General features: G+C 47.4%; 3 protein-coding genes across 4 annotated transcripts in view; 2 read left to right on the plus strand and 1 right to left on the minus strand.

Moving 5' to 3' along the window:
• Positions 1 to 483: 483 nt before the first annotated feature.
• On the minus strand, positions 484 to 3,694 carry LOC117060043 (uncharacterized protein C2orf72 homolog). Of its 2 annotated transcripts, none has more exons than XM_033172101.1 (2): positions 2,730 to 3,694; positions 484 to 645 (listed from the first exon to the last, which is right to left on the minus strand). In XM_033172101.1, exons 1-2 carry the CDS (start codon positions 3,664 to 3,666, stop codon positions 506 to 508), a joined length of 1,077 nt encoding a protein of 358 aa, XP_033027992.1. In that variant the 5' UTR covers positions 3,667 to 3,694; the 3' UTR covers positions 484 to 505. The 2 variants fall into 2 exon arrangements, with proteins under 2 accessions (XP_033027992.1, XP_033027991.1); XM_033172100.1 differs by having other exon boundaries at positions 484 to 702.
• A 3,358-nt stretch (positions 3,695 to 7,052) lies between these two features.
• On the plus strand, positions 7,053 to 12,130 carry LOC117059696. The gene is made up of 3 exons (XM_033171448.1): positions 7,053 to 7,675; positions 9,169 to 9,325; positions 12,072 to 12,130. Exons 1-2 carry the CDS (start codon positions 7,057 to 7,059, stop codon positions 9,279 to 9,281), a joined length of 732 nt encoding a protein of 243 aa, XP_033027339.1. The 5' UTR covers positions 7,053 to 7,056; the 3' UTR covers positions 9,282 to 9,325; positions 12,072 to 12,130.
• Positions 12,131 to 14,421: 2,291 nt separating this feature from the next.
• FSIP2 (fibrous sheath interacting protein 2) overlaps positions 14,422 to 22,957 on the plus strand; it is a 44,409-nt gene continuing 35,873 nt past the window's right edge. The window contains exons 1-7 of the mRNA XM_033172557.1: positions 14,422 to 14,662; positions 15,236 to 15,361; positions 16,153 to 16,314; positions 18,062 to 18,151; positions 18,670 to 18,809; positions 19,342 to 19,486; positions 19,651 to 19,761. Of these exons, the coding sequence (XP_033028448.1) occupies positions 14,555 to 14,662; positions 15,236 to 15,361; positions 16,153 to 16,314; positions 18,062 to 18,151; positions 18,670 to 18,809; positions 19,342 to 19,486; positions 19,651 to 19,761 (882 nt within the window). The 5' untranslated portion in view covers positions 14,422 to 14,554. The remainder of the gene's footprint in view (positions 14,663 to 15,235; positions 15,362 to 16,152; positions 16,315 to 18,061; positions 18,152 to 18,669; positions 18,810 to 19,341; positions 19,487 to 19,650; positions 19,762 to 22,957) is intronic.

Raw genomic sequence — 22,957 nt, forward strand, 5'->3', positions numbered from 1 at the left:
AGTAAAGTAATATCCTAGTCCTCATGATTCTGGAGAAAGGGCAAATTTAAATAGGAAGATAGGAATCTGCCTTATACCAAATCAGATTAGTCCAGAGATCCCATTGGGGAATGAACCTGTGACTTTCTGCATGGGAAGCTGAAGCTGAACCACTAAGCCAGAAGCCCTTCGCTGGGCATCACCAGATCTTGTGGCAGTGAATCCCACAAGTTATGTGTGCAATCTGGCTGAAGAGCTGTTCTCTTTTGCTCGTCCCATACGGCTTTTGGATGACGCCCAATTGCTGGCATTCTGAGATGGGCCTGAGTTGAAGTTCTCTTGCTCAAAGCCAACAAAACAAAATCGAAAATTCTTTCTAGTAGCACCTTAGAGACCAACTGAGTTTGAGGTGCTACTAGAAAGAATTTTCGATTTTGTTTTGACTATGGCAGACCAACACGGCTACCCACCTGTAACTCAAAGCCAACAAGGCTCTTGACAGAGAAAGCTGAAGGAAACACACACCTCAGACAGATGGCAAGTGCAGGAGTTGCAACACCTCTGGCGGGATCATCCCTTGGTTGTAGGCGTACCACCCTGCTCCGGAAGCCAAGGCAATGCATGTCATCCCCACGGCACTTTTGACGGCAAACGAAGTCCACGAACCTGTAATGGTTAGCGAATCCTTAGTGACCTCGGCGTTAGGGTTCTCCTCCGGCATACCTGCACAGGAATTCTTGGGTTAACTAGATCGAGGGGGTAGTCCCACTTTCCCATTCCTGTACCCATTCTTAAAAAAACACCTCTTAACTTCCATTCAGCAAAATTTACATACCCCTTTTGACCTTTCAGAGGTTCTGGGAACCTCTAAGCCTGTGATTCCCAAAGCAGGAATTCTGGGAGGTGGGGTGGGTGAGAGGCAAGGGGGTGGCAATGACCACCAGACTTTTAAAAGATGGTCCCACTGGGAGCTGTGGTTTGCTCCGAGTGCTGAGAGTGTTTGGGAGTCCGCTGTTACCTGCACAGACCTGCTGTTCCCAGCATTCCATGTGAATAAGGGAATTATGGCTGGACTACTCTGAGGATTGTAGCTCTGGGAGGGGAACAGGAGGAGACTGAGAGGTGACATTATAACCATCTTGAAATATCCAAAGGGCTGTCAAATGGAAGATGGAGCCTGCTTCTTTTCTGCTGCTCTGGAGGGGAGGACCCAAACTTGGGGGGGGGGGGGAAAAAGAGATTCTTACTAAACATTTGGAAGAACTTTTTGACTGTAAGCTCTTTGACATTGGAGTCAAAGATGATGGACTCTCTTTCCTTGGAGGTTTCCAAGCAAAGGCTGGATTGCCATCTGTCATGGGTGCTTTAGTTGAGCTTCCTTCTTTGCAGTGGGTTGGACTAGATGATGCTAGGGGGTCCCTTCCAACTATGCTATCCTGTTGGTCCTAAATTCATCAATTTTGTTGAATTAATTAAACTACATAGTTTTAAATGGATTTTGAATCAATGGGCAATTAATTGCCACGGTTTTGAATTTTATTGGATTGTTATCTTCCTTAGTGGGTCATGCAAACCACTCTTCTGAACAATGTTTTTCATACGATCGAGGCAGGGGGCACTGGGGACAAGTTTATGAAATCAAGGGGGCAGCAACCCCAAAAAGTTAGCTCTAAGCAGTTTGCATGCGGCAAAAGCTTCGAGTCCTAAGGCGGAAAGGAAGTTCTGTTGTCTATCCTTAACCACACAGATCAGGGAGGTCAGTATTGGACCTTTGACTTGAGGGGCCTTATGCATGGGGTTCTGTCTTGTAAGTCACCACACATCAGAACTGACCTTGAGTCACTGCTGAGTGATCATAGAATCATAGAGCTGGAAGGGACTAAAGGGTCATCTAGTCCAACCCCCTGCAATGCAGGAATCTTCATGAACCCAGGAGAGAGGGGACAAGCCAGGCCTTGTGGGGGAGAGAACAAAGCATGCACCCTGTTTGTTGTTCTGGGGCAGACAAAATATAGCTGATTGCCTTATGGCAAGTTGGACCATTGGTCCATCTAGCTCAGTACTGTCTGCACTTACTGGCAGCAGCAGCTCTCCAGATAGTCAGTCACAGATCTTTTCCTGGAGATGCCAGTGGTAATTGAACCTGGCACCTCCTGCATTCTGAGCTACAGCCCCTCAGCTTGGCTAAGCTGGGGGCGAGAAACACATGATGGTCCTGGCAGGGATCAGTCAATCTGGGACTTCTGTTGGAGTTAAACTGTATCGCCACCTACACTCAGCCTGTATACATAAGAACTTAAGATGAGACTACTGGATTGGGCTAATGGCTCACCTAGCCCCGTATCCTTTTCTTACAGTGGCCTAATACCCATCAGAACCTAGAAATCTAGATAGACTGCCTCTGGAGCTAGGGGTTCCATAAGGAGCCTGGCTGCTGGATCAGGCCAAAATGGCCCATCTAGGCCAACATCTTGTGGCCACAGTGGCCAACCAGATGCCTCTGCTGGGACACCTGCAAGCAGGACCAGAGCACAAGAGCCCAGTTTCTGGGACTTCCAGAAACTGGTATTGAGAGACAATGCTGCCTCCAACCCTCTATATCTCTGTATCATCAGGCAGAGTGGTAGCAACCTCCAGTAGCCTCCTTCCAAGGAAAGGGGCCATGTCACACTAGAGGGCACCACCAGTCAACCTTGGGGGAGCCCCTGCTGCCTTACACGACCCCTGTGCCAGAACCTGGAGCCTCACACCTTTGGATTTGATCAGGGCTTCAGAAGCCCTGCAAGCTGCCTTCACGATGGCCAGGTTCCCTCGCGGGTGGCCTGGGGTGTAGATCTCCGCTTCCACTTCCACGTCCTCCAGCTCCATCGGGCCGTTCTTGACCTCCTCCGTAGCCTTTCCAGCCTTGCTCTGCTTCTGCGCAGACCCCTTGGGGAAGGCGCCCCGGAGCATGCGCAGCAACTGGTCGCGGGCGGCCTCTGCCTCCGAAGTCTTGGGGTCCATGACGACGCCCACCAGGGCACAGGGGGACTTCTCGATAAACTTTTTCACCTCCTTGATGACCCTGCGGAGCTCCTTCTGCTTCCCCTGGAGGCAGGAAGCCCGGCAGAGGAAGAAGATCAGCTGGCATGGCGTGCCCCCGATGTTGCAGGTGGTGGCAGCCAGGGGCTCCTTCAGGGAATCTCCGGGGTGGATGGGGTAGCAGTTGGTGGTAAAGAGGTCCTTGACGAAGGTGTCCATCATCCCATGCATGTCCTTGCCTTCCAGCGTCTCCCCTATGAGCATGACCTCAGGTTGGCCCGCCACCTTCTTCACCATGACCTGGAAGTCTTTGGCGATCTTGCTCCCTGGCCCTGCGATGCATATTGCTTCGGGAAGCTGCTCGCAGCCCTTCCCCTCCTTGGTCATGTCCTGCCAGCATGGAGTCCTTGGCCTTCTGCCTTTAGCTAAACCTTGAAGGGCTTCCAGGCCACACGGCCTGCCGATGTCACAATGCCCACACACAGAGATGCAGACAGAGCCTGCAGCAGCCCCTCCCTCACACAGCTCTGGAGTATGGCACCCACTCACTTCATCCCAGGGGGCTGCATCACAGCCTGGGGCTTTCAGCTCCACATGTGAATGGTTAGTCAAAAGGCCAGTGGCAGCTGCTACAACCAAGTCCCAGGAGGGGTCCAGGAGAGCCATGTTTGGTATGTTTGTGGCTGATGCTGGAAGCTGGAGACACTGAGACTTGTCTTGCTCTGTGCTGGACCCAAAGCTGTGGCTTGGGGCTTCCCTAGGACCCTAATGCGGAGGCAAGAGCTACTGAAGTGTTAATGCAGTGAGCCCCTCTAGCCTGTGCTCATATAGACCGACCTCCTGCAATGCAGGAGTCATGGCTAAAGAACCCTGACAGATGGCCATCCAACCTTTACTTAAAAACCTTCAAGGAAGGAGGGTCTACCACCTCTCGAGGGAATCCGTTCAACTGGTGAACAGCTCTTGCTGTCAGCAAGATGTTTAGTCGGAATCTACTTCCTTGTAGCTTGAAGAAATTGGTTCGTCCCACCTTCCAGTGTAGGAGTAAACAAGCTTGCTCCGTCTTCCATGTGACAGCCCCTGAGATACCGTATTTGAAGATGGCTATTACTTCTGAGTTTCCTCTTTTCCAGGCTAAATATATGCAGCTCCTTGATCATCCTGGTTGCCTTCCTCTGCACACATACCAGCTCATTAACATCCTTATTAAATTGTGGCACCCAGAACGGGATACAGTACTCCAGGTGGGATTTGTCCAGGTGTTATAAAAATTCTGTAACTGGGTCCGTCTCCAGAAGGGAGTCCATAACCCCAGGAAGAGCTCTATATTTTAAGAGCCCTTTCCAACAATGCAGCACAAAAGACAAAGACAATACTGAGTCTCCCAAAGCAAGGCCTTGTTTATTAGAAACTGCTGCAGCAGGGTGTTTTGCAAGCAAAAGACCTCAAACAATGGCACGCAAGCTCCTATATAGACTTTTGAAATTGCCCCCCTCCAGCTCAAGACCACCGCTCCATACATCATACATACATCACAAATTGGGAGGGTCTGTTAGCAGTGATCTGAGCATCCTGGACCCTGCCCCCATGTCTCCTCTTGCCCTCCACCAAAAACCCATCAAGTGAAACAAAAGATATTTACATTTCCCTATTTCCCAGCCAAGTTAATCACACCCTTTTGTCTGGCACTCAGGTATCAGGATGCCAGAGATTATCACTCAGGCAGGGGGCTGCTGAGTAGCTGGAGGGGCAACCCCCCCTTTTGTTCCTAAGACAAAGAAATACTTGGTCAGTTGGGAGTCAAAAATGGAGTGAGGCCTGTCTTCCTGTGCTGTTTTTCAGACATGTGGCCTTATTTGTTTTGGTACATTAATAACAATTATTATATATAAATAAAATACCTTAAAATTCTTACAACACAGGTTGGATATAGCCAGTTTGGTGTAGTGCTTAGACTGTGGTCTGGGAGAGACCAGGGTTCAATTCTCCATTTGGCCATGAAGCTCAATGAGTGACCCTTAAGGGCCAATCACTGCCTCTCAGTGTCATGTTCCCTCCCTGCCCGCCCAGCCAAAGAAGGCCCCTTTCTCCTCCTCCTCCTGCCCTGGCTCTTGCATTGCAGGCTGCACCAACCCCCTAAATTCCTGTCCCCATCTCCTGGGTCACTGTCCTGGCTTCCCACCTCCACCACACACACTTCATAGCCCTACCAGTCCCTGACACTCAGCTTAACCTAAGTCAGAGAGCCATTATGGGAAGTAAATGAGAGGGAGAGAACCTTGCATAGTCACCTTGAGCTCCTTAAAGAAAAAGGTGGGATATAAATGCAACGAAATAATGAAACAATATATGTGTAAATAAAGTCATACACTCTTAAGACAGCAGTCTCCACTGAGCTTCATTCCAAGGAAACCAAACCCATAGCTGTCAACTTTCCCCTTTTCTTGCGAGGAATCCTATTCGGAATAAGGGAATTTCCCTTAAAAAAGGGGGAAAGTTGACAGCTATGACCAAACCGTGAGCATGCACAGGAGGAACCCCTCGATTATTTTGTTGCTCGGAAATTGGGGTACACACAACACTGGATTTTTTGCAGTAAGGGAAATGATGAGAAGTGTGTGCTGGAAAGTGCACAACGAAACACTCTCCACAAACCAGAGTATATGCAAAGGTTTCTTTCATATGGCCATTTTATTGAGTATTCATTCGGATTCTGAGGCAGCAAAACTTCTGAAAATCAGTTGCTGGAAACCGCAAGAAAGGGGAAGTGCTTGTGCTCTTGCTTGCAAATTTCCTAAAGGGATCTGGTTGGCCGCTGTGACAATAGCATGCGGGACTAGATGGGCCTCCTTTTGGCCTGATCCAACAGGCCCATACAGTATTAGGTTTTTATTTGTTTGAACGAAGTTTACAGGATTGGGAGAAAATGCATCCTTTCCAGTGCATTTTCCCATTACTTTCCTTATCACCAAAAGTCAGGGTTTTTTGAGCAGGAAGGAGGCAGGTGGTTTGTCACACATGAGCTCCAAATCAACTTCTATTGCACAACATTAATTTGCCGGTATGTGACTAAATCCCGCCCAACCATCAGGAACAACCCATATAGTCTGCCATGGTAAACACACTTTTATTGTTGTTCAGTCGTTCAGTCGTGTCCGACTCTTCGTGACCCCATGGACCAGAGCACGCCAGGCACACCTATCTTTCACTGCCTCCTGCAGTTTGGCCACACTTACTTGGGAGCAAATGTAAAAATATTTATTTTGCAAAATTTATATACTGCTTGATTGCAGCAAAACCTCTAACAGTTTACAAGAAAATAAAATAAAATTATCAATAAAAGAAATGACACCTTTAAAAATAAATTAAGAGTGAAAGAGTGAAAGAGATTAAACCACATTGACATCTATGTGCCTGGATTGGTTTGCCTAAACAAAAATGTTTCTCCTGTCAGCAACTGTGCTGTAGCATTTTGCACTCACTGGAGCTTCTGGATCATGAAGCACAAGGGAAGCCCCACACAGAACACAGCGCAGTAAACCAGTTTTGAGATCCCCAGTATCTGCACTACTGAGCTCTGTACGGCTTTCTTTCGAGTAAACATGCCTGCATTGAGCAGTGTCAGTTGAAGAGTTGTCGTCCTCGTTTCTTTCGCGAAAGGCAACGAGCGCTAGAATTAGAGCAGAGGGCCGTGCCTTCCCAAATGGACCTGTTGCCAAGGAGGCTTACTCCCACTTTCTTCGTCCCGGTCGCTCTCCAAGCCTCGAAAGCTTTTGAGGAGGCAACAACCGTGGCCAAAATTTTTGCACGCTTGCTTGGGCGCTCCGAAGAACAGGGAGCTCGCCAAATGCGCCCAGGGCGCACACATCTAGCCGGTGCGCCCAGGGCGCACGGGCAGCCAGGCCAAGCGCGCGGCGTTTCGTGGGCATACGCAGCAGCAGCGGCAGCACCAGTAGCAGCAGCAAGGACCCCTTACGCGAAGAGGGATTGTGACACTGTGCGAGTGGCGCCCGGCCCGTCGGGAGACGCCAGCAGCAGCAGCTGGAGCCGGGCGGAATGGAGAAGAAAGAGCAGCGGGGCGGAGGGCGGCGGACCGACGCCCACCAGGACCCGTGCGAGGGCGACCCCGGGGGCACGGTGGTGCAGCGAACGCAAGTGGTGCTCCTGGCCGGCGAGCCGTGGGGGGCCGAGAGCGGCCAGCAGGTCCTCAGCTCCTTCGCGCACCACGTGCTGCCCACAACGGGTGGCGGCCCCCAAGAGGCCCCTGGTGCCGAGCCCACCGCGAAGGCCCAACAACAAGAACAGCAGCAGCAGCAGCAGCTGGGCACTCAGTCGCCGCCCTGCACTTCCTCGGTCGCGCCGTCGGGGCAGCTGACTTTCTTTCTGTGCCGGGCGGCGTCGCTGCGGGAGCGGGCGGCGCGCCTGCGGGAGGTACTGCAGGGCGTGCGGGACCAGAGCCGCGGGGCGCCGGCCGCCCTGGTGGGCGTGATTGTGCAGCCGCGGCCCGAGGAGGAGTACGAAGCCTTGATTCGCCTCGAGGAGCTGCTCCGCGAGGTCTTCGAAGCCGAGGGCGCCTGCTCTATGGAGATCCACACGGCCGTCTTCGCTCCTGGCCGGCCCGACGGCGCCCTCGAGCTCCGGCGCGTCAGGGGCCGCGTCGCCGCCAGGCGAACGAGTGAGTAGGGGTCGGGAGGCGATCTGGGTATGCTCGGGGGCGCTCTTCGCCGCTTTCAGAACCCTGTCGCTGTGCAAGCCTCCTGCTGTGGCACAAGGTGCCTCTGGGCATGTGCGCAGAGCCAGCCAGCCCGCCCTTGCAAAGCCCCGTACTGTTTCCACACGAACCGACAAGTGCCCTCCAATGGCTAGTTTCGCCCTCATTCCCCGCAAGGCTTGTTTACTACTTGCAATATGATGGAGGAGAGTCTTTCTGACAGTGAGATTTGGGGGAGCGGGGAGCACTCTGGGTATGCTCAGGAGCACACTTCATCACTTGCAACTTGATGTGGGCTTAACTCCTGCTGTGGCACAAGCTGCTTCTGGGCATGTGCAGAGTGGCAACCATCCCTTGCAAAGCCCCTTCCACTAGCTATTTTAGTCCTCACTCCCCCCCCAAGTCTTGTTTGCTTGGCACATTTATTTATTACATTAATATACCACCTTTTCCCCCAAGGGGCGTAAGGTGGTGTTGTACCTGGTTCTCCTCCTCCTCCCCATTTATTCCCCATAACAACCCTGTGAAGTAGGTTAGGCTGAGAGATGTTGAAGGGCCCATTGTCACCTGGTGAGCTTCCTTTCCGAGTGGGAATTCGAATCCAGGCCTCTCAGGTCATAATCCAACCACCAGCTCTCACAATGAAAGAGGAGAGTCTTTCTGACATGAAATAGGGGGGAGGAAGAGAGAGAAAAGATCCTGCAACTCCCAAGCAGTTGTGAGACACCTCTCCCCCCCCCACACACACACCTGTACTCCCGAACCATCTTGAATGCTCCCCTCTGGGGCTGAAAGGTGGGCTACTGCTCAAATAACTGCCAATCTGGTGGCTTGCTACTAGCTGCGTGGGAGAGGAGTCACTCTGTGCATGCCCAGAGGATCTCTTCTTCAGTATAATTTCCTATGTTGCAGAAGAGTCAGTGTCAACACCCGGCAGCCATGGGCAAGTCACCCCACCACTGACACGTGACCTCACACCCCCTTAAAAAAAAAAGTCCAAGGGAGTCCGTCCCACTTTCAAACAGCTCTTGCCCTCAGAAAGTTGTTCCAGGTTAATGAAGGCTGGTGTGGCTGTTCCTTCTCTTGAGGCCTGTATGCAATCAATTCTGCCACTCAGAGCATTGCCAAGAATGTTTATGCTGGGATTTGTTTTCTGGTTTGATTTATTGTTCTGGGCTTCTTTATATATTTTCATGTTTTCCTGCTTGTCAGCTGCCCAGAGGATGCTGTTAATGGGCATCATATGGACGATGTTATAAGATGAATTGCAGCCTCTTACCCTGCTGTATAACAAAAGTCTAATCATGTGACAGTGACATGCCTCCATCTCCCTCTGTGGTTTCCCTCGGGGCAGACTGTAGTGTCCTTGGGGGCGGAGACTTCTCACTTTGCAAAGTGTGATGCACATTTCTGGTGCTATAGAAAGGAATTGTTTGTTTTTTCCCTCCACCCTCAAGTGAGCGAAACTTGGACAGACAAATCAAGGTTTATTCAGTTGTTGGGAGCTGCGCTGTCTTTCGGAACAATGGCCTACGGGGGCTATTACTTCTACCACCACCCACCAATGTAAAGCCTTCTACTCTGCCAGGACTTCTCCCTCCTTACCTGGTTAAGGTGCGTATCAAGGGGGAGGAGGCATCTCTGTAGGAACCTGGGGTGATGATCTTCTGCTCCCAGGGTTAGCACAGTCATAGCCAGGGGGCAGTTGCCCTTCCTAAATCAAGTAAATAAATAAAAATAGGAATAATCAGAATAATTGAAATTGAAATTCTCGCTGAGGTCATTTGGATGATGTTGTGGCGCATTCTAGCGATGCAACTGGCAATCCGACTGAATGATAGGCGTAGTTCTGTAAACTGACCAATCACATCCGTAGGTAGCTCCGTTCTGGAAGTTTCTCATAGTTTGCAGCATTTTCTCCTGAGAACACGCACCTGCAGGGCCTGTCTAGTTTCTAAACAACTGGAAGGTTCCCACAGGCTATTTATACCCCCTAAATTAAATCTTGGCTACACCCATGAGGGTTTGAAATAAATAATAATAATAATAATAATAATAATAATAATAATAATAATAATACAGTAATAATAATTTATTTATATGCCTCCCATCTGACTGGGTTGCCTGTTCTACTGGGTGGCTTCAACAAATTAAAACGTCAAACACAGTAAAACATCAAGTATTAAAAACTTCCCTATACAGGGCTGCCTTTCCAATGTCTTCTAAAAGTCTTATAGTTGCTTATTTCCTTGACATCTGACGGGTGTTCCACAGGGCGGACACCACTACCGATAAGGCCCTCTGCCTGGTTCCCTGTAACCTCACTTCTCGTAGTGAGGGAACCACCAGAAGGCCCTCAGAGCTGGACCTCAGTGGCTGAACGATGGGGGTGGAGATGGTCCTTCAGGCTGAGGTGATGAAATAAATGCAGATTCACGCAGCTTGTAGCTCAGAGGTGGAGAAGCCTAGATGGAACCTTCTGCTTTGGTCCACTAGGGTGTCCCCCCCCCCCAACCACACTCTCCTTCCTCAAAGTGAGCTCCCAATTGTTCCTTTGCAAGAGGAGTTCGCTTACTATCAGCTGATTGACACTGACAGTGAACCCTTCTGGGATTACCCACCAGGAACTCCCTAGTGCAGTGGCTTGCTTTCAGTGTCAAACAGCTGACTGGCACTGAAAGGAAGTCCCTTTGAAGGCACGAAGCTGATTTGCATCAGCTTCAAAGGAGTCTGCTTTGCTTGCAGGCAATCTGAGAAAGGAGGGCATGCAACTAGTCCCTTTGAAGGCATGCCCTGGATGGCTGCATGATGCAGTCCTCAGGCAATCCTGCTCATAAGAGGAGCCCTGTAGCTGGATCAGGCCAAAGGGGGCCCATCTAGTCCAGCTTTCTGTTCTCACAGGGGCCAACCAGATGCCTCTTCTGGAAAGCAAGCCCCCAAGCAGGAACCAAGTGCAACAGCATTTGAATGCCAGTGGTGTTGGAAGTGGCAGGCGCAAGAGGCTGTGCCCATTTGGGGTGATGATTCCCACGTCTGTGGAACACCCTGAAGTCCAAAAGATGCACATCTTTCTAGCCATGTGGAAATTAGGACCTCTTTATATGTGTGATGGGCTGGAGATATATAAATCCAGATCTTATTTTGGGTTTAACATGGGAGATCGGATGGCTGTTGATTATATTTTCTGACCCTGATTTCTGACACAAAAAAAAATCTTGTGTTTAACTGAGATCATTTCATCAGCTTGAGATAATATAAGCTGTCCCAAGGGCTTCTAAGCAGCCAGATAGCAGGACACTCGTTTTGCACATAATGAAATGGAAAAGCCAGAAAGGTTGCAGAAATTTGTTGGCACCATCCTTTGATATGTTGCTTGCAGGAACACAAGAAGAGCCCTAGTGTGTTCGATCAAAGGAAGTCCCCCAGTAAGGGAAGGCCTGTAGCTCAGGGGCAGAGCCCCTGCCTTGAATGCAGAAGGTCCCAGGTTCAATCCCCAACAGCATCTCTCCAGGTAGGGCCGGGAATGTTCCCCACCTGAAACCCCAAGTGCTTCTGCCATACTCAGTTAGATGGATCAAGGGTCTCACTTGATATAAGGCAACTTCTTATGTTCCAATTTAATATATTCCTTTATTCAGAACCATGTGGACTAGAATCCTACCTTGTAGAAAGGGAGTAGCTCAGTGGCAGAGCACACACTTTGCATGCAGCAGGTCCCAGGGTCAATCCTGGGAATATCTCCATGTAAAACTAGGAATGTTTCCTGCCTAAAACCCTGGAGAGCTGCTGCCGGTCAGTGCAGACGGTACTAAGCTAGTTGGAATGATGGTCACACCCTGTATCTTATCTACATCTGCAGATAGTTGATTTTAGATGTAGAATATAAATCTACCAAAATAATTTTCTTAATTCACCCAAATCCTTATTGCAAGTTAATTATTGGAAATCTAAGTAAGCAATTGTATGAACTTGTTAGTTTTTGTTAGACGATGTTGCTGTTTCTATTAGATGTATTGTATTATTAGTAACTGTAGTTTTAAAAAACAGTTTTTAATGTTGCATTTTAAATTGTTGTAACCTGTCCAGGTACCCTAGAGTGAAGGGCAGATCAGTAATAATAATAATAATTTATTGTGACAATGAGGCATGCATATGGGTGATCATTTTGTACTTTTCTGTTGTGAACCTCCCTGGGCTCTCCGGATGCAAGGTGGTATACAAATGTAATAAACAATGGCCATAATATAACTCTGTCTTTGTATCTGTTAATAATTCTCTCTGTTAATATTTGCCCTTGAATTGTTGCCTTTGTCCCCTGCTCCTAATGTGGTGCTTGCATTTCCCTCTCCTTCCCCCACAGGTCTCGTGCTCATCTGGATTTTCAGCTGTCACCCAGAATAAAAATGTACAAAACCGAAAGGTCTGACCTTGTCTGCATAGGCCAGGGATTAGGAACCTCCTCCTGCAGCACTTCCCTTGTGGACAACCTTCCATGTGCCAAAGGTGGGCGGGGCCAGAGGTAAAAGTGGGTGGAGCACAGGTGTGGCGCTTGGCCTTTGTACAGCAGGCTGCATTCCAGCCATGGAAAAGTCAGAGGGTTCTACTCCTCTCTTGATCCTGCACCTGGGATGCGAACAAGGGGCAGCAGCATCACAGGTCAATGACACATCCCAGCCAGGCAGGGCTGGAGAGGGCAGGAAGTGGCTGCATTCACATGGTCGTTGATTCCATTTCTCCGACTTTTCCCTAACTCTTAATTTCCACATTATATTGGAGCTTTTGCACAATGGAAAATGGCACATGTTTAGCGCTCATTTCCATGTAATTGGCATTATGTATCTTAGCACTTGCAAAGCACTTAACACTTTGCTAACTGCTGCCCGTGCATTAAAGGATAAGACAATCCTTAGCTGCAAGCTCACAATGAAACAGACACAACACAAAAGGAAAAAGGAATGGGGAGGGTAGAGGAAATCAAACACTGGAGCAGCTGCTCCTACTCTGGTTTCCCCCCTGCCGTGACGATCTTCCTGAGAGACAGGGGATGCAGCCCCACAGACAAAAAGTGGGGCAACTGAGAAGGTGGGGGTGGAAAGGGAACCATTTGAGAGGGAGGAGGAAAATAGAATGTCCTGGAGGGAGGCAAGGGAGAAAAAAGTGTGAAACTGCAAGTGCAGTATGAGGACAGAAAGGGAGAATAGGCACACGTATCAAATACTGGGAAATGGCAAGACTGCATAATTTTTTCATATATTTTGCCTGCTCCCTCAACCACCACCAGATCACAGATCACATCTATCTCTGTTAACAAAACCATGTAAATCAGGGATCTGGTGCATTGCAGCAAGACCGTGGTACGAAACCATCCACAGATTCTTATGGATCCTCATAGGATGTGTGTGTATTTTTATGAGAGATCTTTTCAAAGTCGTCATCCTTTGAAAAGCTGCTACTATTGTGCCCTAAGATGCATGCTGCAATTTGTTGCTGGTTTTAAGGAGTTGTTTTAACTGATAATTTTATGGTTTCATTTTCTTCATAAACCACTTTGAGGCGGGTTTTTTTTTACAATCAGGCGGTGTATAAATTTTGTGAAACAAGTGGACAAGCACATCAGGCTTGTCCTTCTATCCATTTGTTCCACCACCCCCCCTTTCTAAAGGTATTCGGAGACCAGTGATCATCATCACATACTGGGACATTCAATTCCTCCTGCTCACAGCGTACCTTGGGAAGAGCCATCTCTTCCTTTCCATGATCAATACATGTAAGAGACTTTCAGTATGCAGCGCCCAATCTGCAAGAGGCATGATATCCACAGAGGTATCCTGTTATAAGTGGTGCTGCTAGTCCTCATGAGTCCTCAGGATAGTGTAGTGTTACACACCACCCCAATCTCTGGGCAGTAAGAAAACCCAGGGGTTCCAGGTACAGTCGTACCTTGGAAGTTGAATGGAATCCATTCCAGAAGTCCGTTCGACTTCCAAAACGTTGGGGAAACCAAAGCCCAGCTTCCGATTGGCTGCAGGAAGCTCCTGCAGCCAATCGGAAGCCACGAAAGTCCTGTCGGACATTCGGCTTCCAAAAATAGTTCGCAAACTGGAACACTCACTTCCAGGTTTGCGGTGTTTGAGAGCATAAACTTTCGAGAACTAAGCTGTTTGAAAAGCAAGGTACGACTGTACTTACCCAGGGTTTGGTTTCCTTGGGACAAAGGTCAGCAGAGACTGGGGTGGCCTTAGGCTATATGCTCTTATTTACACATATATACAACACATAGAAAACTAAATAGGCCCAGGAAGCAGGATTTCAAGACAACTCTTGTCGAAAGCTTGGCAGATCTGTGACTTTAGTGTTGATCACCAGATGATGCTAATATTACTGTATTTACTTGGACTTGGTTTTTTTTTTTAACCCATGTACAACTACATTCATTCCGCGTGCCTGATTTATAGTTTTGCTTCTCAACTTTGAATTTTTCTTAAATCTGTTGTTTTAACTGTTCTCTCTGTTCTGGTATACATTATAAAATGAAACAAATACATTTGCAAAATAATCATAACAACCCCCGTGTTTAGCAAAGCAAGCCTGCTAGCATCCTCTGTGGTGCAGAGGTGAGTGAGCTTTGGAGTCATTAAGAAGAATCCAGACGGCAATGGTGGATTCCAGCGCCGGATTTCCCCCCTTGGAACGGAACATCAAAGATCTCGAGAGCTCCACAGAGAACTGCTGGTGGAACTCCCCCGTTGCTAACAATGTCTCGGAGAGTTCTAGAAGGCCTATGTGGAGGTGGCAGTTGGAGGCCATGTCCTCTGAGGGCAACAACCCAGACTGAACCTCAAGATGACGTACCCCAACCGAGGGCTGCTGAAGGCAGCTATGGGACATTACCTGACCGAGAGCGCCCGGACGGCGCTCGAAGCTATGGAACCGGACGAAGACGTTGTAGACGTGAGTACTAAGGCCCCCCTCTTTTGGAGCTGGAGTCAGGGAGGGGGAACCAGAGAGAAATGCAAGCTGGGGAGGGACAATCTCTGACTCGTGTTCCTAGGCTAGGCAATGGACAGTTAGAAATACATTCTGGGACCTAAGATCAATCTGCTTCTGGGAGAGGTTTGCTGTGTGTCCCACCAACCGACCCAGAATCCCCCAACCTGATGCCCGGGGCTGATGGGAATCAGAGTGCAAAAGGTCTGAAGGATGCCAGGCTAAGGGCCGGCCTAGGCCACTGACTCCCTGAGCACAAAGCTGTTTGGGCCTATCCCATGCCCAATACACTGGGCAAGCAGCAGAGTAGCTATGTAGCAGAAAATAAGTTACTGGAACTTTGTGGTGTGCTTCTGGAGCTGCAGTTGTGTGAAGCAGTTGGCAGTACCACGCACACACTGGTGGGGCGGGGGTTTTTTTGTGGTACCCTCAAGAGACCTTCCTAAAGAAACCCTGAAGTGAATGAGCAGGGTTTCTTTAGACTGCAGCAACTGGTCTCCTCTCCCTGCTGACACGTGGATGTTTTGTCTCTTCCAGGTGGGGCCTGGGAAGCAGATGCCAGCCGTGGGACCCAACCAGATCCTGGACATGCCACTCTTTACCAAGATCCCTTTCCTGCCAGGCTCAAACACTATGTTCTACAGGACCAATTTGGGTGAAAAGGTGAACAGAGGACATCTGCGTGCGCACACACAGCCACATTTTTAAAAAGCGGGACTGAAACATCCCACCCCCACCCCCCCATGAGACCACAGATAATTTAAATCCCAAAGCCTGACTGAGCGGGCAGGGAATGGCCCAGTACCTAAAGATGTTTTATGATGGCTTCAAGTGAAGTTCCCTGGGGAAAGTGTTACGCAAAAGGGGAGCCACTGCTGAAAAGGCCATGCTCCACTCCTAGACAATAAAGCATTCCAAGTAGGCATTGCAGTTAGTCCTGTGGAACCAGCAATGCACCTGGAACTGTGTTGACACCCCCCCCCCCGCTTCAAAGTAAGGTTCCCCAATCAGTCACCCTCCAGTTGCTCTTGGAATACAACTCCCAACGTCCATGCCAGCTGCAGGTGGTCGGAGTTGTAGTCCACAAGCACCTGGAGACCCAACAGCTTGGGGAAGAAGGCCGCCTCAGAGTCTGAGAGATCCTTTGTTAGAATCATAGAACTGTAGAGTCGGAAGGTACCCCTAGGGCCATCTAGTCCAACCCCCTGCAATGATGGAATCTCCACTAAAGCATCCCTGACAGATGCCCACCTCTGTCTTGTTCCCTGACCCTTTTTGACGTATTGCTGTGTCTCTGCACAGGAGGGGCTATTGTTTTGGTTTTGGTTTGTTTTTATCGTGCATTTTGTGTGTTTTTATCTTGTGTTTTTATGCCATGAACCTGAGATCTTCGGTGGTATAGGAATTATTATTATTATTATTATTATTATTATTATTATTATTATTATTCCCAGCTTTACCAGCCATCTGCCACTTTTGACCTGAACGACCCATACTGCAAGCTCATGGCACCCAGCTATAAGAGCCTACACGACCCACACCTGCGTGCCTACTACAAGCGGAAAGACAACCTGCGGAGGCTCAAAAAGGCAGGCCACATCACTGACAAGAACAAGGCAAGTTGAGCTGCTTCAGACATTGATCCCCCTACATCCCTGTGCTTTTCTAGCGATACAATCAGGACGGCAAAATGACAGCCATAAAAAACCCCATGCCAGAAACATTTTATTACAAGGCTATCAACAAACTAACACTGTTGATGTCACCTCAAAACAACCTAGAAGTCACATTAAAAAGCTGCAAATCCTATAGAAAAAAATAAATGTCTTAAAGGAGCAGGGCTGTAGCATATCCAGGTAGGGCTGTGAGAGACTCTGTGCTTGTAACCCCACAGAGCTGCTCCCAGCCAGTGTGGGCCATACAGAGCTAGGTGGATTGATAGGCAGCTTCCTGTGTTTATATTTATATCTGTCTTCTCTCCAGAGCCATGAAGACTAGAATCTTAGGGAAAGGGCTGTAGCTTCTAGGTAAACAGACTTCAGACAGGGACTTAGGATGTCGGCACTGTTGGCGGGGAGCATGGAAATACACAGAAGGCTCTTGAACCTTTTCCCATGGTGGCTCAGAGATGGAAAGAAGATAAAAGTCCCTACCAGAGAAGAATAGCAGATTAAGTTGATGCAGAAATAGCTAAAATGACCAAGAGAGTAAGAAATCAGGAAGACCACAATTTTAATAAGGAATAGGGAAAATTTGTAATTTATCTTAACAACCATCTTAAACAGCTAACATTGTTAGTAGGATTGGAATAACGTAGTTTAATGGTGAATTTTGGACATAATGGAGATGTAAAACTTCCACATGTGGTGGGAGTGCCCCAAAATCCAACGATTCTGGACAACAACCATACGGGAAATAGGTAAGATAACCAAGCAAGTGCTAGAAATCACCCCAGAATTGGTCTTGCTAAACGTCTTCCAAGACAACAATGCCCACTTATACCACAAAGAACTCATAACCCACCTACTCTCAACACATAGAAACATCATAACCAGACACTGGAGAGACCTGTCAGGAGTAAGCATGGACCAATGGTACCAAGTAGTATGGGAAACAGCCCTACTAGAAAAACTAACCAGTAAGCTGAAACTGACACGGGGACAAATAGAAGAAGACGCCTTTCACCTCGGTATGGTTCCCTCTCATTACACACACAGCCCAACAAGACAATGACAAAAATCTACCGACAGCCTACATATCAATATGGCTAACCTGATCAAAAACACCCACCCACCCCGCTCACACATGAAAACAAAGACCACCACAACCAACCACAAATGAACAACCACACCCTAGGCCAACCCCAACCTCTCTCACCACCAAAGGAACACAAGCGAACAACAAAGAACCTACACAAACAACGCTGACACCAAACCCTACATATACTAAGTAAAATAGAAACATCATCACCCCACACCACCTATCTCCCCACCCCGCCCACCTCTTTCCCCCTTTTCTTCCTAATGTCTCAACAAACGTAACTGATTTGTAAAAATGTTACATGGAAAAAAAATATGAGAGAGACATGACACATACCTTTGTAAATCAATAAAATCTTTAATAAAAATATTAATAATGGAGATGTAAAAGATCTGGATTATCATAAAAGATGCAGGAGGAAATAATTAACAATAGGACCCACAAAAGGGAGGAGAGAAGTCCAGGAGATTTTTGGGATCTTGTTTTTATGTTGTATGTTGGATATGTGATTGTAAAACTTTAATCTGAAAAACCAAATAAATATTTTTTTTTTTTTAAAAAAGAACCTTTCCCATGGATGCCTGACTCCTTTTTGCCTCCTAGGTGGTGTGCACCCTGAAGGAATTCAATGAATACAGGCAGTACCTGACCTCCCTCAAGCTGGAGTTTGAGAAACACTACATCAGAGAACAGGTAAGTCTTGGGACCATTTTTTTGAGATCTCCTTCTGCCTCTGCCCAGCCTGCTGCAAACAAAGAGCATATTGCAAACTTGATAAGAGGCATGACTTCCTGCCTAACCTACCTCACAGTGTTGTTGTGAAGATAAAATGTGGACGGGGGAACCATGTGCACCATCTTAGGCTCCTTGTGTATATTGTGCTTTGTTTGGTCAGAATTGAGTATATGCTTCCAGAGTTAACACCAAATACATTGCCTCTGGTAAATGAGCCACCATAGCTTCTGGACAGCCGTGAAAAATTGTGTCCAGGGCTTTTTAGATCCATCTGCCCCATGTACTACTATCTGAAACCCAAGGGGCGCATTGGTTGCCAGATGTGAAAAATATTGGCATTGTTTTCAGCTCTCCTACCCCACTAAATTGGTCTGACGCGTTCCTCTGCTCACCCGAACCCAAGTGACAACTTGCTGGCAGCAATGTCCTAAGCAAAAGCCCTGATGCCCACAACCCTCTAATCCTCTGAATTCCAGAAAATGCTTGAGAAGCAGATCACCAAGCTCCAAGACACTCAGCATCTTCCGGAGGCCGCCGACACGTCAAAATATCGGGACTGGATGCTGAAAGAGGAGAGGCCCACAATACAGGAGCAGGAGACCGTGATGAGGAACAGGTGCCCAAAGGAGATTGGGAGGGGGAGGAGTCTTGAGGGCATTTTTGCACATGAGGTCTAAAGCGGACCTTTGTGCGGTTTGCAGAGTGACACCACAAAGCCAGCCTGCCCCGCTTAGGCCTGGTGCTCCTTTGAAGCCTTTATTGCAATCCTCTTCTGCATAAACAGCAAGAAAAAAACAGGAATTAAAAGCAGGAGAAATGGGCCGAAACAACTGCAGGTCGTAAGAGTTGGAAGGGACCACAAGAGTCATCTAGACTAACCTCCTGTGATGCAGGAATCTTTTGCTTCAAGTGGGGCTCAAACCTACAACCAATCAATCTCTTACCCTTCCACAAATTGGTTTGGGGCCACCAGAGGGCATGCAGGGAGGTGGGGAATGAGCTTTCAGCTTTACATCAAGTTGCCAGACCTCCAGGGCTTACTTGAAGTCCCCAGGTTAGCCGAGAAACTTGAGCAAAGAAGAGGAAATGGGGCGAGGTCCAGCCAAGCCATTCTAATTGATCCGTTGCCTTCCCCCCCCCAAAAAAAGATATTTAGAGTTGATTAACCAGGAGCTGGAAAAACTGGAGCAGCTGGCAGAAGAGAACCGACAACTCGCCTTGGCTCAGGACGACAAAAAGAAGCAAGGCTTGGAAAAACGCAAGCAGCTCCTCCTGCGGAAGAAAATGGAAGAGGTAACCATAAAGGGAAGCTGGAACAGGAGGTGGCACCCATCCTCATCCGCCCTGACCACTATGGGCTTCTGGGAGCTGGGTCCCCTTTGCTGTTTTAGACCCAGCTGAAAACAGGCACAGCACAGAAACAGGTGACCAACGGCTGATGAGTCTTTGTTTCCCAGGAATGGAGGAAGAAGGAAATGCTGCTCCTGATGAAAATTGGTGACGACGTTAAACGGGAAGCAAGGATCGAAGAGCAGAGGAGGAAGAGCAAGGAAGACAAGCTGAAAAGGGTAAGTGGAAGAGGGGCAGGGAAGGTGGCTGGTAGCTGTGTGGGTCTTGGCTGGCATCTGAGCGGTCATGGTAGAGTGCCACAATCAGCTGGAAGGAGGTTCTGCCCATCATTCCATCTACCGTGTTTCTCCTAAAATAAGACACCGTCTTATATTTTTTTTCGCTCAACAAAACACAGTATGGCTTATTTTCAGGGGATGTCTTATTTTAACCGCGTCACATCGGTACGCTGCATAGCCACGCCTCTCCAGGCTCTTTTAATGGGAGGTACCACGTCACTATGGCTTATTTTCGGGGTATGGCTTATTTTTGGGGAACGGCTTATATTTCGCAAATGCATAGAAATCCTGCTATGGCTTATTTTATGGTTATGTCTTATTTTAGGAGAAACAGGGTATGTAGTTCTATATTATCCAGTCGATCCCATCCTCCTAGCCAAGACACTTCCCTAATGTTTACTCAGCAGCAACCTTTATTTAGCAAAGCCCCCCCCCCGCATTGTTAGTTAAAAGTTTATTCTTTTTTCAAAAACATGCACACGAAAGCTCATACCAAGAACAAACTCAGTTGGTCTCTAAGGTGCTACTGGAAAGAATTTTTTATTTTGTTTCGACTATGGCAGACCAACACGGCTACCCACCTGTAACTGGAATATTATTTTCATTTACAGTATATTTTTTTTTTTTTTTAAACATATTTATTGATTTTCCAACATATATTTCCAATTACCAAACAAATTACAATGCCAAATTAATTATACAATTCCAATTATAACAATTCCAATTATGCCAAATTTTTAACTTGTGAATTCCCCATGTCTCGGACTCCGGAGCGCTTTCTTATGATCTTTTCCAGTTGCTTCATAAAGTCAATATTTTCACAGCCTCTGATACATGCCAGCAAGCAGACACTCTTATAGTAAATAATGTCTCTGTGTGGAAAAAGCCATCCTCTCCCAATATCGCATTTCGGCTGACGCCATCTTGAAAGTCTCTCATAAATCAAACTTGTAAATCAAACTGCGACACACCAATTTCTTCCCCTGTGAGCCGTCCCCACTCCTTTCCGGGAGGGCCAGACCCTCGTAAATTCCACTATCAATCGTCCATCAAATCCGGCTTCTCCCTTTGAAGTGGTGTACAGCTCCACAGGCTATCATCAGCACTCGGCAGTTAATTCTAGCTGCGTCACAGCCAGCCGAGGATCCTCCATTTCTGTTGAGTCAAGTCCAGATCAAGTTTCACCTCCACACAGTTTATTTTTGTAATTTCCATTCTAATTTCCATTCTGTCTTTAAAGTCCACTTGCCATTTGCCTGTGAAAGTGGATTTTCTAGGGGGAGGTTTCGCCCGTGTTAAGTAGATATTGAGGCAAAACAAACGGAGATTCCAGAGCTTACCCCCCCTTCTTTTCCCTCCTTCACATACCAATGTAAAGTCCGCGTCTTCTTCCAATCTTCATTCTTAATCACTCAGGGCTGCAGTTAGCAACATTCTTCCCACTCCTTTGTCCGAGACATGCCCAAAATCTTTAAACAAATTTATATATCCAATTAAAGGGAGCGTGCACGAACGGGGCCGGCTCCAGGAGCTGCATCTGAAAACGAGCCCTATGTGCCCAGACTCCCCCACCGGTCCCGAAGGACCCAAAGCGGGTTAAGGAGTACCGCGGGCAAAGGCAGCCCTCCCCGTCGTCCCGGGGAGGTGGGAGGCTGCTTACTCCCATCGCAGCCGCCAAATTAACTCGTGATAGATAGCAAAGATGTTAAAGTCCGCCATCCTCCCGCTGTGCACGCCGGGAACATTTTTCATTTACAGTATATACATTTCAGTAGTAATTTAACAATAATTCAGACATTTCAAATATCGACTGCTTTCCTCCTTTTTCTGTGATTCATTAAATTTTTTATCATCATTCCCTGCATATTCTAAGTTATATTAAATCATTCTTTTATTCATCTACTTTCATATACCCATATTTTTTTAAAAAACTGCAGGTTATTACAATAGCCCTGCCAATGTTTTTATCTGTTTGCAATTTGTTTGTAAATATTCAATATACCATTTCCATTCCTTCATAAAAAGTTTGTTAATCCTGATTTATTATTCTTCCAGTAAGTTTTGCCATTTCTGCATAGTCCATAAGTTTTTGTATCCATTTTTTTTCATCGGGGAAAAAAAAGTTTTTATTGTACTTCCAATCAAGCATGGAGTACAGAGTTGTCCAGTAAGCATCCTTCAATTAGTCAGTTACTGTTCATTATGTAGGGAGTGATTTAAATACTGACTTCCTTTCACTTGCTCTCCTTTGGTATAGTAAAATTGCTCTGTTTAGACTGGAGAAATTAGCAATTCATCACAGAAAACAGACAGAAGGTGCCGATGCCCAGCTCATAGGGGCAAAATCTGGCAAATCATATAATTGTTGGATCATCTCTAGTCCAACCCCCTGCAATGCAGGAATATGCAGCAGGGAATTGAACCTGCAACCTTGGACAAAACAACATAAAAATAAATAAATTCCTTCCAGTAGCACCTTAGAGACCAACTAAGTTTGTTCTTGGTATGAGCTTTCCTGTGCATGCACACTTCTTGAGATACACTGAAACAGAAGTCACCAAACCCTTATATATAGTGAGAGAGTGGGGAGGGGTGTTACTCAGAAGGATGGTGGGAATGGGTGATTGGCTGATAGGTGTGGAAAACCTGTTGACGACTGTTAACGACTGCAATTGGTCTTACAGAAAAAAGCAAGGGGTGAAATGGCTAAAAATAGCTTTGTCATGTATAATGAGATAAGAATCCAATGTCTTTGTTCAGACCAGGTCTCTCCATGGTTTTAAGTTTGGTAATTTGTTGCAATTCAGCAACTTCTCTTTCCAGTCTATTTCTGAAATTCCTTTGTAATATGACAGCTACTCTGAGATCTTGTATAGAATGTCCTGGGAGATTGAAGTGTTCTCCTACTGGTTTCTCTGTCTTGTGATTCCTGATATCAAATTTATGTCCATTTATCCTTTGGCGTAGGGTTTGGCCTGTTTGTCCAATATAGAGAGTGAAGGGCACTGTTGGCATTTGATGGCATATACAATGTTAGAAGATGAGCAATTAAATAGTCCTGAGATGGTATGTTTGATGTTGTTGGGGCCAGTAATGGTGTTGTCCGGGTGTATGTAGCAGCAAAGTTGGCATCTGG

This window comes from Lacerta agilis, chromosome 15, assembly GCF_009819535.1.
Source record: "Lacerta agilis isolate rLacAgi1 chromosome 15, rLacAgi1.pri, whole genome shotgun sequence".
In the NCBI taxonomy this organism is placed as follows: Eukaryota; Metazoa; Chordata; class Lepidosauria; order Squamata; family Lacertidae; genus Lacerta; species Lacerta agilis.